The sequence below is a fragment of the Mesoplodon bidens genome (assembly GCF_964165515.1).
Source record: "Mesoplodon bidens genome assembly, chromosome: 4".
NCBI lineage: Eukaryota > Metazoa > Chordata > Mammalia > Artiodactyla > Ziphiidae > Mesoplodon > Mesoplodon bidens.
In genome coordinates, this window is record NC_138160.1 from 79,578,513 (window position 1) to 79,595,371 (window position 16,859).

Genomic DNA, 16,859 nt, shown 5'->3' on the forward strand with positions numbered 1-16,859 from the left:
ATGCCTGGAAATATAAACAAAAATAACCTCTTTCCTTCAGTAACACTTTAGGAAAGAAGCAAGAGAAAGTAACTGAAAGTAGGTTTTAAGTAGCCTTCTCAAAAATACATTGTGAAATGCCACTTCTATAAACACCTACATTTCTAACATACTTTAAGGATGCTGAGTGACTCAATAGGTGGTCACTTTTCAAGTCAAAAGAAGGAAGTTCAAACTAGACTTAAAATGTAGTCCATGAACAAAAGTCAGGAATCCAATAGGATCACCTGTTTGTAAGCACTTTTATAAATAGAAGCATGTATATTGTTGGCTTAGTATTTCCTGGATGGGACTTAAGCTCCAAGTCTAAAAGGACTGAATCCCTGCCGCCAGCCTCCCTGTTAACCAAACCCCCGGCCTCCTGTCAGGAACTTAAAACAGAAAGTTGAGCAATGCATAGATAAGTCTAAAAAAAAAATTATTTTCCCAAAAAGGACAGCAGGGGAAACTTGTCTATACTTGTTTTTTCTCCCAACATTTAGCAATGATGGTGGAAAAATAAAAGATACCCCTTATCTGAACAAACTGGTTGTTCGATAAAAAACAGACCTCAAATTCCCATTGGCTTCCTGCCACTGTCTGAAATAGCCTTCTGCCTTCTGCACACAGGGCTGGTACTTGCGCACACAGGCCAGGAGAAGCAGCTGACTCCGCAGCATTCGCTCTGAGATGGAGCCCTCATCCGTCCAAGTCTGCTTATCAATGAGGTCCCTCAGCAGCCCGATGAGAAAGGCCTGTGGGAAAGGCACATGTGTCACCAGTCCCGTCCCCAGTCATCTCGTGGTTTATATAATCCAATACACCCTCAGGTGATGGGGATTATTTTTTAAAGCTTAGTCCAGTTCATATTTCCAAAACCATGCAGTTGTTTATATTTAATTATAAAAGGGGTCAAAAGCAAGAAATGATGAATGATTTCAGTATTTGTGTAACAATCTTTTATAAATATGTCCTTATCTACTTAAAATCAGGATGAACTGCCATTTTCAAAGCAAACTAAAAGAGACAGTTGATAGGACTAAATTTTGAGAGCAAATTATACAAGACGTCATTACATTTTGCCAAAAGTAGCAATTTTGTGCCTCTTGCTTAAGTACCTGAGTCCCAGAAAATCTTAATAGCAACCACCACAATACAGAAGTAAAGTGACATAAACAATTAGCCAAATGAGGGAATGGCAAATCTGTGAAACTTAAGAACAGAATCTAACAATGTCATGCCTATTTTTAGTGCCAAAATAAAACCAAAGTCTTCACTGGTCAACCCAAATACTGAGGTAACTGTGATTTTCTTTAAAATATATCAAGATATATATAAGATACATATATTATATTATATATATAATATACACCATGATAAGAACTCTTTTCCACACCTACACCAAAGCAAACCAGTTATCTAAAAACTATTCAACTTATTTCAGGCTTTTACCTTGAACTGAGTTTCCACATCATTCATATCTCTTTTCTCCATTAACTTATACATAGGTATCAGTTCATTCAAACCCTGGAACACTGGCATGATTTCAGTTTCATGTTTCAAGTACAAGGTTAAATCCAAGGCTTTTTCAATGGATAGCTTTCCAATGCTGGTCAAGAGACACTAGGGTTAGCAGTTTAAAAGAAAATCCAGGAAATCAACTATTTGTTTCAAAAGTTATTTGAACAACCTTCCAGCAAAACATTCAATCGGATATAAATGCTCCCTTATAAATAATGACCTTTCCACTAACATCTTTCCTGTCACATACATCACAACATGTGGCATGTTTACACTGTGAAGGAACTTTCTCAAATAATAGAGCTAGGGTTGACTAGCTCTATGAGTTGTGGTTAAGATGCGATGGGAACAGGTCAGCACCTGTCCCTCTGTGAAATGTCAGACTGTGCTGAACTTGCAGAGTAAAATGGAAAATTTGATCAAAGATCCTTCAGGAAGCCTCACCTGAGACTGCCACTCAGTCACAAGTATGAGTCCCTGGAGTCAACACATTCTTGTCTCCATTTCAAAAAGAAACTGAATATAGGGCTTCCCTGGTGGCACAGTGGTTGAGAGTCCGCCTGCCGATGCAGGGGACGGGTTCGTGCCCCGGTCCGGGAAGATCCCACATGCCGCGGAACGGCTGGGCCCGTGAGCCATGGCCACTGAGCCTGCACGTACGGAGCCTGTGCTCCGCAGCGGGAGAGGCCACAACAGTGAGAGGCCAGTGTATGGCAAAAAAAAAAAAAATAGAAACTGAATATAGATATCAATTCTTCATTCTAGAGGGTTGGTGTTAAACATCTCAGTGGTAGGGTGCACGCTCATGTAAATAAACACAAAATCCCCTATGATGTCATCAGTAATGCACTATGGAAGGGAATATTTAGGCAGGGCAGAAACGGCTAGATAAGCAACCCCTATCTTTATTCCCCACTGCTTTCTGTCACCTCAAGAGGCCCAGGAAAGGAAGTCCACAACATTTAGAGCAGAGACACGTGGGGCTGAGAATTACAGTATTACCTCCCACTTGGGTGATTCCTCTTAGACTTCAGTTCTACCTAAATATTGAAGAAGGTTGAGTTTTAGGCTTGGGGAACATTTCCTGAAAAGCCAATGTTATGGGGCAAAAAAAAAAAAGAGTGAACACTATCCGAACCCACTCAAAGGTCATCTGGTTGGGCCACATTTTATAAGCCATAAAGATGCTATGCAGTTCAGCTATCCAGTTTGGGTGGGGTGGGGTGGGAGTCGGGCGTGTGGATATCTCTCCTTTAGTCGGAGAGATGTAATGCTGACAACTTGGGCCTGGGCCACTTGGTCTTCTAAGAAGGCTTCAGGATTGTCAGAGACCCAGCAGGGAGAAACCTGATCTGTTACAGCAGGGCCAGAAAGAGCTGCAGGACTAGGCTTTAGGGACCAGGCAAGGGGCTTCTCCAGGATGTTGGTCTCTTGGTTTTCTACACTTTTACCTCAGTCTGATCCGAGTCGTTAATGATAAAGATTAAAATACAGATTCCTTACTTTTGCCTTACTCAGCGGACGCAGACAAGAGGTTAATCCTAAAACTAAAAGCAACCTTGAATTGTTAGAAGAACTTAGGAGAAAATACCCTTCAACTTCTTATTAGCAATCACTTTCATCTTTAGAAATCAAGGATTTGAATGATAACAGCAGCTTTCAGAAACAAACCAAGACTGTGAAGAGCTTGTATTACCTGACAAGCTGAAAAGCATTGTTAATGAGACTGGCCCGATCACTACTGCTGATGGCTGTGTGTTTTCCTTTTAAAAGGCCAGTCAAAGAATCCCATCCATCATCCTCATAATGCACTATGTAATAGCCATTCATTCCAACATTAAATTTGATCCATTCCACCTCTTCTGGGAGGATGAGCACATCTAGAGCAAATAAAATAAATCATAGCTCCATTTTCTCTCGATTGGAGAAAGCTTTTCTGATCAGAGACTGGACAAGGAAATTAAAGGCGAGTTTAATACTGAACAATTTTAATACTGAAATGAGTTTCATATTGAACACATTCCTTTTAGAAACCAAAAAACAGCATCCCAATAGACAAAAGCCAATACTAGTTTTAGACACTAATTTTGTGAGATTTATAGACCTATGAGAAGAATGTCATGTTTCAGGCCATATGTATGATATAAACCCAGCAATGTTAAAGTAAGGGGAAATTTTCCCAAGTATCTCTTCTCCTCAGCATTACATAACTCAACTGTTTTAATCCCTATCTGGCAAGATATTGTCCTTCCTTTTTTGCAACCAGACAGTATTTTCAAACCTATATTCTTCACTAGAAATCGAGTCACAGATCTGCTTAAGATAAAGGCTGACCTGATCCTTTTTGTTTTAACCAAGATAAATAGCAAAGGAAACTTATTATCTAAGTCCTACACATTTCCATAGTTCCTTCTTGAAGAAAGCTAGTTAGTTCCACAGCAAATTACCTGTTCTTGTCTTCAGCAGAAATCGCTGGACTGAGTCTGAGTTGCTGGTAATGAATGTCAATGGGACATGCCACAGGTACCTACAAGAAAGGAGGATGGATTTGTTCATTTGCTGATTCACTGCACCAAGCAGTTCTTAAATCTCCTACCATGCTCCGGGCACTGGCTCATTGAAAGAAGGATGGTACCCAAAACTGCTACAGTAAAGAGCTCAAAACATCCCCAGCCCATTTTCCAGCTTTGTAGGAGTGGCCAGCTGGACACTATTCATTCTTCTTGGACTCCTTGAATAGAGCTAGGAATTTGGGCTCAAGTGAGCCCTGACAGCCTTTGCAGTGATTGCCTCAAGGGATCTCAGGGTGCCTAACTTTAAAAATGTGACCACTAGTAATGGCAGAAGTTGACAGCATGTGCCTTCTAAATCATATACTCAGAAGAACACAGCATCACTTCTGTGGAATTCCTGCCAAGGATGCATAAGCTGAATCTGATTGTGAAGAAACAGCAGAAAACCCAAATTAAAGGACATTCTCTAAAATAGCTAGCCTGTACTCTTCAAAAATATCAAGGTCAAGAAAGACAGACTGAGGAACTGTTTCAGAAAAAAAGAACTAGAGAGATGTGAACAGTAATACAATGTGATCCTATATAAAATCCTGAACCAGGTTTCTTTCTTTTGCTATAAAGATATTAGGACCACTGAGGAAAGTTGAATAAGGTTGATACATTTGATAATAGTATTTATCAAGTTCACTTCATAATTTTGATAAAGGTACTGTGGTTATATAAATGAATTCTCTTGTATTTTAGGAAATACTACACTGAAGTATTTCAGGGTAAAGAGGAAATCATGTCTCCAACTTACCCTCAAACATTAAATATATATATATATATGCCATATATATATAGAAAGAAATAAAGATCATATTTTTTGGAATTGTTTGATATTTTAGGTTATATGGAGAGAGAGAAAACAAATGTGGTAAAGAGTTAACACATATCTGGGCAAAGAATATATGGAATTCTTTGCTCTCTCCTTATATTTTCTCCATAGGTCTGAAATTATTTCAAAATAAAAAATTTTTTAAATAGTGTCCATCCAGGGTCAGTCAACTTGCAGTGTCTCATTTCCAGTGATGTCCTCTGTAGTGTTAAGCTGACAAACAGGTTCTGGGATCTAACTCAGACTTCCAAAGAAGAGAATGGAGTCTCTTGTATTTCCCAGAAATCACCTAAATGTTTATGTCCTTAGCTCCAACCCAAATGCCAGGCACTATTGTTATTAAGTGGCAAATGCTTATACTGGAGTTGATTTCAAGCCAGTAACTGGAAATTACCATCATATCTAACTACAAACCATGAGAATGTTAAAATAATTATACATCATCTTCATCCGTTTGAATAGATGGTGGTGTATAAGTCAAATTCATAGGATATATAGATTTGATTAAAATATTTTAGCAACAAAGTTAAGGGCACTACTTCAAAAATAAGGGTTCACCCTACAAGACAGACGTTACCTAGGCAACAAAATGAGTTTCTCTCTGTGAACGTTACCCAGTTTCTGGGGCGTCGTCCGGGCCTTTCACATAGTGCTCTTGCTTCATGTGTACGCTCCTCCCTCTCACTGTGATGGTTATCAGGGGAAAGCCCTTCTGAAGCGTCCAGGTGTTCATCATGGTTTTCACATCAAGGCCTTCCTGTCGCCAGTGCTGGTTTATAAGAAAAAGGCAGATGTGTGACCCACTTGGACCCAACTCTAGGAAAAGAAAGAACCCAAGCTTGTGCTCATAGGGCTGCAACCAGTGAAGCTCTTCTGCATCCTTTCCCCTGCTCCCTTCCCTGCTGTCTCCAGCCACTCATGCCCATTAAAGCACTGACTGTTTACTTTTCATTCTCTTCCTGTACACATAGATGTCTTGAGAACAGGTACCACACCTGGTTCTCCTGGACAGACCTTAGCTTGGCACCAGGCACAAAGCAGGACGGTGAATGAATGCAGGGGGAGAAAGGACAGAAAGTGGCCACGTGTTCAACACCTACATAACGATGCTGGCTCTCAGACAAGCAAGGTGGGGAAAACATGTTCCATCAAGAGCCTGTACTTCCCAAGTGATAACACCGACATGGCTCATGCTTAACAGGTGGCCGTGAACTCAAACAAGGATCTATTCTTTTTTTTTTTTTTCCCACGGTACATGGGCCTCTCACTGCTGTGGCCTCTCCCGCTGCGGAGCACAGGCTCTGGACACACGAGCCCAGCGGCCATGGCTCACGGGCCCAGCTGCTCCGCGGCATGTGGGATCATCCCGGACCGGGGCACAAACCCATGTCCCCTGCATCGGCAGGCGGACTCTCAACCACTGCGCCACCAGGGAAGCCCAAGGATCTATTCTTTGATACTAAAGGTTTTCAAAAAATACTTAAGAGCTAATAAAAGGATAAAATGTACTACAGGACACATCTAGTAACTACTGAATAAAGCTGTCTCTAAAAGCAAAAAAGCCAAGAAAATAAAAATCTGGTGGATAAAATCCTGTTGAATCTCCAGACTCACCCTCAGCTACCTATGAAAATACTCCACAAGGCCAGATAAACAGAGACTCAGACTGTATTGTGATTCAGGTGTTATAAATTCTTTATAGTTTAGCAGTTAAAGACATGAGTTAGATCTAAATTCAAATCCCCACTCTACAATTTACTAATCATATGCCTTTGGATTTCATATTCCCATCTGTAAAAATAGGGATAACAGTACTCGCTCATAGGCTTATTGTGAAGAGTAAAGCAGATAATACACATAAGTGCTTCAAACGTGCCTGACACATAGTCAGTGCTCAAGAATGCTCACTGCCGTCATGTTTTTTCACAAATGAAGAGCTATGGAAACGATCTACCTGATCTACCTGATCTACCACAGAAACATGTCATAAATCCACTGCTTTACAGAGAGTGAAGCTGAAGGAATTAGTATCAGTGAGATGTGGTACCAAAGAAGGCTGGACAACTCCTTTGCACAGATAGATTTAAGAAAAATTGTGGAAGGCTATCAGTCTGGTATAGTTTAAACACAACCTTATCTATAGAGAGACTGATATAATCAAGGACCTCGGAAAGTTCGGCACAGAGCTATCTATCCTTCAAAGAAAATGGAGTAAAAGAATATGCTTCGGGGGAACACGTACAGATGTAAAAACTTACTGAAGATGAAGATGAATGTTCACCTCTAGAACAAAATCCATCCATTCGTTGTGTGCCCTCTGTAGGGCAAATCTAAAAACCAAAAATAAACACATCACTCAGTTCTGTAAAAAACACTCATGATTCTTCTCAGAGGGATTAATGTGGTGCAGAATAAAAACAAAACAAGATAATAGGCCTGTCAATCCCAAACACAGAGATACACAAAAACATACTCACACTTGCCATGCTATTCCAAAGGTCCTCGTTTTTTGTGTTTTTATAGCTATACTTCTGCAGATACTTTACAATACCACTTTTAAATGCATCGGCACCAAGATAATCCCTTAGCATATTCAGAATACAAGCTCCCTGAAAAGACAATGTAAATAGTAAATAACCGTTAGCTATAGTTTGTCTCCATCCAATCTACCCTCACACTATTTTGGAGTCATTCTTTAAAATGCAGATACAGTAACTTTTTAGTGTCTAGCAATTCGTGGAACAATTAGAGAAAGTGGGTTAAACCTGGACCTGTCGAGGCAGGGGATCAACATGACTGTTTATGCGTTTAGTCCACTGGAACTCTTTTCTATCACTAACCAAGCCTCCCCAACATCTGCGATCTTCCATTATTCACAGGTGAGTGGACAACGTACAGACTAAAACTGGACTTGAACCACCACGTGGCTCTCCTACTGACACTCCGGGGTGGGAGTGGGGAGGGATAGAAGCAAAGGTGAGTTAACAGGTGAGGAATCTTGGAGCCCAGGCAGGCTTGAGCAAAGAGAACTGGCAGGGCAAGAGTAACAATGAGAAAGGGAGCAAGAGAATTCCTAAATACTCTGCATTCCCATGATAAGAGCTCTTCTCCTCTCCACTCCCATTCTTGTAGATCATGGGTCACAAACTCAAATGCCTCCAGTGGTCAGACAGGTGACAAACGAGGGAAGTAGTCCAAGGATAAAAAAAATGTTCTTTTACGTTGTTTCCCCCTGAACTTTGCATACAACTAACCGCCAAGGACTCTTCCTTCCTTCCTCCTTCCCTCTCTCTCAACACACCACCCTCTTTCAAGTCTTCTTTTCCTAAGAAATCATGATTCCCTCTTCCGAGAAAGCCCTTTCTACATCCTTTACTCCCTGAAAAGCCCCAATTCGTCTTTTTTTCTTAATTAATTTTTATTGGAGTATGGTTGCTTTACAATGTTGTGTTAGCCTCCACTGCACAGCCCAATTCATCTTTAAGACATAACTCAAAATCTTCTTTTCTGAGAAAATTTCTTAGGTCCCCCCTAGGCAGAGGTAGTCTCTCTCTGGTTCTAGGGGATCATAGCGTCGCTAGATAGGCAAAGCCCAGGTCCCTGAATGTCTACATGGTGTGCATATTCCTGCCAACAGGACTGGTGTTTTTTTTGAGGTATAACTGACATATAACATTAGTTTCAGGTGTACAACATGAATAAGTATTTGTATATAGTGCAAAATGATCACCCCAATACACCTTGTTAACATCCATCATTACACAGTTACAAATTTTTTTCTGGTGAGGAGGACTTTTAAGATCTACTTTTAGCAACTTCTGAATACACAATACAATGTTATTAACTATAGTCGCCATGCTGTATATTATATCTCTGTGATGTATTTTATAACCTGGAAGTTTGTACCTTTTGACCTCCTTCACCCATTTCACCTGCCGCCGCCCCTCACCCCTGGCAACCACCAATCTATGAGCTCATTTTTTGTGTGTTTGTTTTTACATTTAACATATAAGTGAGATCATACAAGATTTGTCTTTCTGACTTATTTCACTTAGCATAATGCCCTCAAGATCCATCCATGTTGTCACAAGTGCCAAGATTTCCTTTTTTATGGCTGAATATTGCACTGTGGAATGGTCACTTATGGAAACAATTATCTTGGCTATTGTAAATAACACTGCCTGGAACGTGGGAGCGCACATAACTCTTTAAGCTAGTGGTTTTTGTTTTCTTTGAATAAATACCCAAAAGTAGAATTGCTGGATATGATAGCTTTATTTTTTAATATTTTGTTTTCCATAATGTTTTCCACAGTGGCTGGACCAATTTACATTCCCACCACAGTGCACGAGGGTTCCCTTTTCTCCACATCCTTGCCAATACTTGCTACCTGTCTTTATGAGATGAGCCATTCTGGCCAGCGTGAAGTGATGTCTCATTGTGTTTTGTTTTTTTTGTTTTTTTTTTTTGCGGTACGCAGGCCTCTCACCGCTGTGGCCTCTCCTGCTGCGGAGCACAGGCTCCGGACGCGCAGGCTCAGCGGCCATGGCTCACGGGCCCAGCCGCTCCGCAGCATGTGGGATCCTCCCGACCGGGGCACAAACCCGTGCCCCCTGCAAAGGCAGGCGGACTCCCAACCACTGTGCCACCAGGGCAGCCCTCTCATTGTGTTTTGATTTGCATTTCCCCAATGATTAGTGATGATGAGCACCTTATCATGTACCTACTGGCCATCTGTTTGTCTTTGGAAAAGTTTCTATTCAGTTCCTCTGCTCCTTTTAAAATCAGATTGTTTTCTTTAGTCATTGAGTTGTATGAGTTCTTTATATATTTTGGATATTGCCCCTTGTCAGACATATGGTTTGCAAGTATTTTCTCCCATTCAGTAGGTTGCCTTTTCATTTTGTTGTTTTTTTGTGTAGACAGCTTTTAATTTGATGTAGTCCCACTTGGTTTTTGCTTTTGTTGCTTATGCTCTTATACTTTTGGTGTCATATACCAAAAAAATCACTGCTAAGACCCATGATAAGAAGCTTTTTCTCTCAGTTTTTATGAGTATTATGGTTTCCAGTTTTAACATTTAAGTCTTTAATCCATTTCAAGTTAGTTTTCGTGAAGGGTGTAAGATAGTGGTACAGTTTCATTCTTTTGCATGTGGTGTTGGGAGAACTAAATGATCCTTTTTTTAAGAGACTCTCCATTCCCCATTGTATATTCTCAGGTCCTTTGTCATAAATTAACCATATATGCATGGGTTGATTTCTGGGCTCTATTCTGTTCCATTGATCTATGTGTGTGTTTATATGTCCGTTTTGTTTTTGTTTTTGTTTTTTGCAATACACGGGCCTCTCACTCTTGTGGCCTCTCCTGTTGCGGAGCACAGGCTCCGGACGCGCAGGCTCAGTGGCCATGGCTCACGGGCCCAGCCGCTCCGTGGCATGTGGGATCCTCCCGGACCGGGGCACGAACCCGTGTCACCTGCATCGGCAGGCGGACTCTCAACCACTGAGCCACCAGGGAAGCCCCTATATGTCTGTTTTATGTCTGCTTTTATCTCCTCTTCACTATTGATGGAAACATGCAAACAAGATATACTTTTCCATTTGCTACACATAAAACAGCCAAGCATAATGATAAATGACACATTCTCTGCCTTGGTGAGGATACCAGAAACAGTTGGGAATGGAAGGGAAAGTGGAAAAGCAGAACTCTGATCTCATAAAGGAGCCATGACTTAGCTCCAGTCTATGTTGCTAAGGGAAATACAGGCCTGGTATGACCAGAATCCTTTTCCCCTCCAATCGAAGCCAGAAATCTGGATTTTTATATAAAATCTCCCAATTATTATATGTGGGCAACAATTTCCAATTCTTTTATTGAACACATTGTGCAGGACAACTGTTTCTGAAGGCACCAAAAGCTATACAAGGGCAGGGGCTTTTGCCTGGTACAAAGTTGATGCTCGATCAAGACCTATTTATTGAAGGATAAATAAAAAGCTTCTGCAGGCCATGAATATTCAACTTAAGACAGTAAACAAAGTGACCACAATATAATCTTTAGGATTTTAAGCTAAACTTCAAGTTAGGCCTAAAAGAGTTAACTCTGGGCAGCATGGGTGAGAAGCGAAGGAATTCAATCTGGGCTAGTCCTTATGAAGGGAAAGTCACCCCAAAACACTATCTATAACCTCTCCACCCCACATTTTTAAGTGTAGGGTCCAAACTGTACCCTTATAATCCATTTTTACCTTTTCATAAGAAACTTCATCAAATATCTCCCGAATCTGAGCAGGATTCTCCACAGGTGTGGACACAGGGTGTGAGGAGTTTAACGCATCTACCTCCATAGCATTAAAACACTTATCAAAGAAGTAATCTTCCTATTGAGACAGAAAAAAAGACAACATCACCAATGATTTACATTTACTTGAAAAAAATACGAAATGAGGATGGTCTGACCTGGGATAATAGGTTTACACTCTAATTTTCTAATCTAACCTATTCCATATTTATAGAATTTACAAAATTAAATAGAATTACTATCTTCTAAAGAACAGCCAAGAAACAGTGATCTTAGATCAACACTGAAATTTTTGTTTAAATACTTATCACCTTAGAATAAAGAAAATTTCCTATTAAAAAGAAAAACATTATGTTTACAGTCCAACAGTGCCAAAATCAGAAACTAAAATGTATAGTGATTTAAGTATCTCCAATCATCATTTATACTATTTTAAAGCAAAGAAATTTAGTTTTAAAACCATGTAGTGAAAGAAAAAGTAATGAAAAACAAATCCCAACTATAACCTGATTAGGGCGTATTACCCAATAGAATAATATCCATACGTAATCATTTTTATTATTAAAGACTATGTGGAAACAGGAAAATATTTATGATCCACTGTAGTGTAATAATTATATGTACATTATAATTATAACTACATATAAGTTATGTGTATTGGAAGATGAAAATGGGATATGAATATGTACAAATGAAAATTATAATATGATAAAGGATTGTTTTTACATAAAGTTTCTTTTTCATTTTACTGCATTTGATTTTCACAAGTTAAACACATGATTTTTAAAATCAACACATAGAGGTTCCAAAGCATTAAGTCTGTGACCCATGAGTCTAGGTTCTTATACAATCAAATGTACAATTACCTTAAACATAACTCATCTCATTTGACAAGTAGGACCCTATTGAAATAGCAGCAATCTGTACCTAATACTTCTTCAGTGAGCAACCTGAAGGTTGGGGAAGTGGTATGGAACAGACAGGTTGTCATTATTTCTATTTCTTTGATATTAAGGGAAGACAAAATTTAATACTAACTTCATAACAGTCATAGATTTGGAAATAAGCAATTGAGTTTGGAAATAAACCTTCGCAATGTATCTTTAAAGTTCACTAGCACTTTGGAAGCCTGATTCATATTTAACCTCCCAGGGAAGTTATCAGTCTTTCTATGAATTCCATAATCTAACATCAGTAAGTATTTTCCAGCAACATTAAACAACACAACAGATTGATCTAAAATGTAAAAAAAAAAAAAAAAAAGTAAGTAAATACAACTTACAACTTTCAGTTCTGGATGAGTCACACTGACAGACACGAACTCCATAAATTTGGCAAATCCCTCATTTAGCCAAAGATCATTCCACCATTCCATAGTGACGAGGTTCCCAAACCACTGAAAGGAAAACATTACTCAGGTTATTCACAGATTTCTATGGAAACTAGATTATCTATGTGGCCATAAACGTCAGACATTCAGAAGGAAATATATTTTATATGTGTAAGGTCAGTATATGAATGTTAACATTTATAAAGCTAATATTTTTTTCAAAGTAAAAAGAAAAACTTTGCAATGTGTATTATAAAACATGGTACCTAATGCTTTAAAGAAATAATTTTTTCTTCTGGGAAAAGAGACATAGTAAAAATGAATTGGTAGAATTCATACAATAGTATGAATAGCCTATATCCCAGAAAAGCAATATAGATATAGTTAACATTTTTTTGAAAGTGTGATTGAGCTTATATACCTGGTGGGCGAGTTCATGGGACACAGTCATCGTGATGCCAAGCTTACTTGATGCAGAAGACTTTTCAGCATCAAACAGTAGAGAAGATTCCCTGTATGTTGTCAGTCCCCAGTTTTCCATAGCACCAGACTGAAAGTCAGGAATAGCAGCAAGATCTTGGGAAGGAAACAAAAACATCTTACCAATCTCAAGCTACATGTTGCCCAAACACACTAACTTTCAGAGTGGATGGGTGTAGGGATCAAAGAAAAACTACGTGGCTCACGCAGAATCATGGATTGTTCTAGACTGAAGAACCTTTCACAATAAAGAAAAAGGACTCAGTGACTCATAGAGTTACTTTGCAGCTGCAAGACAAAGTCAGGCTTGGTTTTCAGACCTCCTGACTCCATTTCTAATTCTCTGACAAGGTGCTTGGGGACTAGACAATTTTAACAACTGTCTCAATAATCCACTCGACCTTGGATGCCCAAGACTCCCATACACCTAAAAACTCAAACACACAGTAGTTTGTTTTTTGGGGGTTTTTTTTATGGTACGCAGGCCTCTCACTGTTGTGGCCTCTCCCGTTGCGGAGCACAGGCTCTGGACACGCAGGCTCAGCGGCCATGGTTCACGGGTCCAGCCGCTCTGCGGCATGTGGGATCTTCCCGGACCGGGGAACGAACCCGTGTCCCCTGCATCGGCAGGCGGACTCTCAACCACTGCGCCACCAGGGAAGCCCACACACAGTAGCTTTGAGGGCTCATGTAAGAAACAAAATGCAGATTTTCTTATGCTCTATCAATGAATTCATTCAAAAAATTCATTGAGTACTCTATGTTCCTACCAAATGTGTACCAATCATGAAAAAAATGCAGCCTCTGTCCTTTGCTATCTGCCGAATAATATAGTTGTGCTTGTCTTTAAAGTCAGAAGGCAAGGACTTCCCTGGTGGCACAGTGGTTAAGAATCCACCTGCCAATGAAGGGGACACGAGTTCAAGCCCTGGTCTGGGAAGATCCCACGTGCCATGGAGCAACTAAGCCCATGCACCACAACTACTGAGCCTGCGCTCTAGAGCCTGCGAGCCACAGCTACTGAAACCCGCACACCTAGAGGCCGCGCTCCGCAACAAGAGAAGCCACCACAATGAGAAGCCTGTGCACCATAACAAGGAGTAGCCCCCACTCGCCGCAACTAGAGAAAGTCTGCGCATAGCAACGAAGACCCAACGCAGCCAAAAATAAATAAATAAATAAATTTTTTTTAAAAAAATAAAATTTAAAATCAGAAGGCAAAATTATCTCCATGACATGTGCCTCAGGAACCTGCCAGGTTTTAATGACTTGAGGGCCTGCCGAGCTGAGGAGGGAGATGCCAATTAGGAGGATATAATCTACTGCTGGGGTCAGTAAATGCCACACTTTGTAACATCTGTGCCAAATCTATACCTTGTTTGGATAAGGGATATGGAATGCTGAAATAATCCTCATAAAATTCTAGAAGAGTCACCGCAGCATCCAGTGCATAATCTGCCTGATTTATCTTGTCTGGAACAGCATACACGGAAACCTGAAGAGAAAGGTATACAAAAGTTATCCAAATGCCACAGTGGCTTCTCTAGAAGACTGACATTAACAGCTTCATATTGTGGGATATGGTTGCCAATATTAAGAAAGACAATTGGAAGTTCTATTTCTTATATTAAGGCTGACTGTTCCTGATCAACCCCCCTTCTGAAAACTACAACAAATGCTGGATAACAAATACAAACATGTCTTTTTAAATGTTTACATGAGATAGTGAAAAAGTAAAGCAAACTTAGTTGCCAAAAATGAAGGGACAGTAGAACCCTGGGAAGTCAGCAGAGCACTGCAGCCAGCTTTTGCCCTGAGGACACTGGCCCAGTACAGATGGACTTGAGTTTGGGTTTTCATGGCATTAAAGAACTCAGGGGATAGGAGACAAAGTCCCTGCCCAAGGTGGGAAACCTGATAGGAAATGTACCCCTATTTAAATAAATGAGGTAACTTCAAATAAAGTATCCCGTCCCTCCTCTCCAAAAATCTTACTTGCATTCAGAGCCACAGCATACAATTGAGTAGGTTGTTCACTACACAATGGTACCCACCCAAGTGGCAAGTGCTCTTTGAAACAAGATCTTTTTCTCTAGTACTCCAGTATTCCCTGGCCCAAATGCTCTCCCCAGAGCCATTTAATACTCCAGGCAGACTGCTCTATCTTACTTCCTTCCCATGGTTAGAAACCCCCGCTCAGGTAGTCAGTGACATTCACTTCCAAACTGCATGAAATTATACACAGGAGCAACCTTAGAAACCATTGCAGGATCTAGTCCAACTTACACATTTAAAAAAAGTATAAGCTAACTTCCAAGGGGAGCAGGGCAAAAGGGAGCAGAAAGTCAGTTAGTGGTGGAGCCAGGACCATGACCCAGGCCAGGCCAGGCCTCACCACATGTTTTTGCTATTAGAACCCCACTGTAAATATGAGTATCTGAGACAACGGGATGACCAACCAACTGGTTTGCCCAAGACTGAGGGGATTCCTAGGATGCAGGACTTCCAAGACAGTTCCAGGCAGGCCAGGACAAGCTGGTCACCCTATGTGACAATCGCAGGTTCACCTTGATGCCACTTTTGGTCATCTTGCTGACAGATTTAAAATCTGAAACAATGAAGGCCACCAGGTAGGTGCTCATCTTCACAGTCACACCAAAATGGTCTTCTATGAGTCCTTCAGCAACAGTCACAGATTTAACCTAAAATCAGAATAATTGAAATCATCAAATACAATTACCCAAGACATTGAAAACATTTTATAAAGAGAAATTTCCTAACTCTCAGACATACTGAAAGTATATGACATGACATTTGTATAATTGTTTAAAAATATCTCTTTCCGATATCTGATTATAATTTAGACATTAAGGCCAAACCATTCTACTCCATTTCTTTTTTTATCGAGATATAATTCATACACCATAAAGTTCACCATTTTAAAGTATACAATTCAGTGGTTTTTATTATATTCACAGTTATACAACCACCATCACTTAATTTCTTTTAAATAATCCAGATGATCACAAACTGACTCATATTTGGCACATGAGGATTGATAACATGGGTGAGACAAAGCAAAACTGAGATTGCTGGCTTTGCCAAGATGTAGCTCACTTAAATACAAGGTATGAGAATGATCTGGAAATGCAGTGTCTAATAGGGGTCACCGAGGACAACCTAAAAAGAGCTTCTACTTTCCTAAACAGTTGAAAGTAACCCATGCCTGGACCTGACCCTGCAAAGCCTCCTCCAAACTCTGATTTGCTTCACTGGAATCAGTTTTTCAATGCAATCAGGGAGTAGCCTTGCAGAGTAGGGTTGGGGTGATAAAGGTACAGTCTAAGATGTCGGCTTCCAGAGAAGAAAGTCTAATGCCTCAGCCAACAGAAAGCACTGGGCAGGACTCTGGAGAGAAGACCAGCCAGAACTAATCTGAGAAATTCCATGTTAACACATGCATTTTTCCTGTAATCTTATTTCTACCTCTTTCTCTGCTCCCTTATCCTTCTTCTTTTTTTAAATTAATTAATTTATTTATTTTTGGCTGCATTGGGTCTTTGTTGCTGTGCACGGACTTTCTCTAGTTGCGCCGAGCAGGGGCTACTCTTCGTTGCAGTGCACGGGCTTCTCATTGCGGTGGCTTCTCTTGTGGCGTAGCACAGGCTCTAGGTGTGCAGGCCTCAGTAGCTGTGGCATGCGGGCTTCAGTAGTTGTGGCTCACAGGCTCTAGAGTGCAGGCTCAGTAGTTGTGGCACACGGGCTTAGTTGCTCCGCAGCATGTGGGATCCTCCCAGACCAGAGCTTGAACCCGTGT

The 16,859-nt window shown here is 40.4% G+C and overlaps 1 protein-coding gene across 9 annotated transcripts in view; it reads right to left on the reverse strand.

Annotated features, from left to right (window-relative positions):
- ERAP1 (endoplasmic reticulum aminopeptidase 1) overlaps nt 1-16,859 on the reverse strand; it is a 129,572-nt gene that overhangs the window by 7,934 nt on the left and 104,779 nt on the right. For all 9 annotated transcript variants that reach the window (XR_014015642.1, XR_014015643.1, XM_081231838.1 and 6 more), the window contains 12 exons: nt 15,610-15,744; nt 14,417-14,537; nt 12,984-13,138; nt 12,515-12,628; nt 11,180-11,311; nt 7,407-7,538; nt 7,188-7,259; nt 5,544-5,698; nt 3,987-4,066; nt 3,236-3,419; nt 1,471-1,627; nt 589-773 (listed from right to left, as the gene is read on the reverse strand). Coding sequence is in view for 7 of the 9 variants with exons in the window: in XM_081231838.1 (XP_081087964.1) it covers nt 589-773; nt 1,471-1,627; nt 3,236-3,419; nt 3,987-4,066; nt 5,544-5,698; nt 7,188-7,259; nt 7,407-7,538; nt 11,180-11,311; nt 12,515-12,628; nt 12,984-13,138; nt 14,417-14,537; nt 15,610-15,744 (1,622 nt within the window). In the remaining 2 variants the exon portion in view is untranslated. The remainder of the gene's footprint in view (nt 1-588; nt 774-1,470; nt 1,628-3,235; nt 3,420-3,986; nt 4,067-5,543; nt 5,699-7,187; nt 7,260-7,406; nt 7,539-11,179; nt 11,312-12,514; nt 12,629-12,983; nt 13,139-14,416; nt 14,538-15,609; nt 15,745-16,859) is intronic.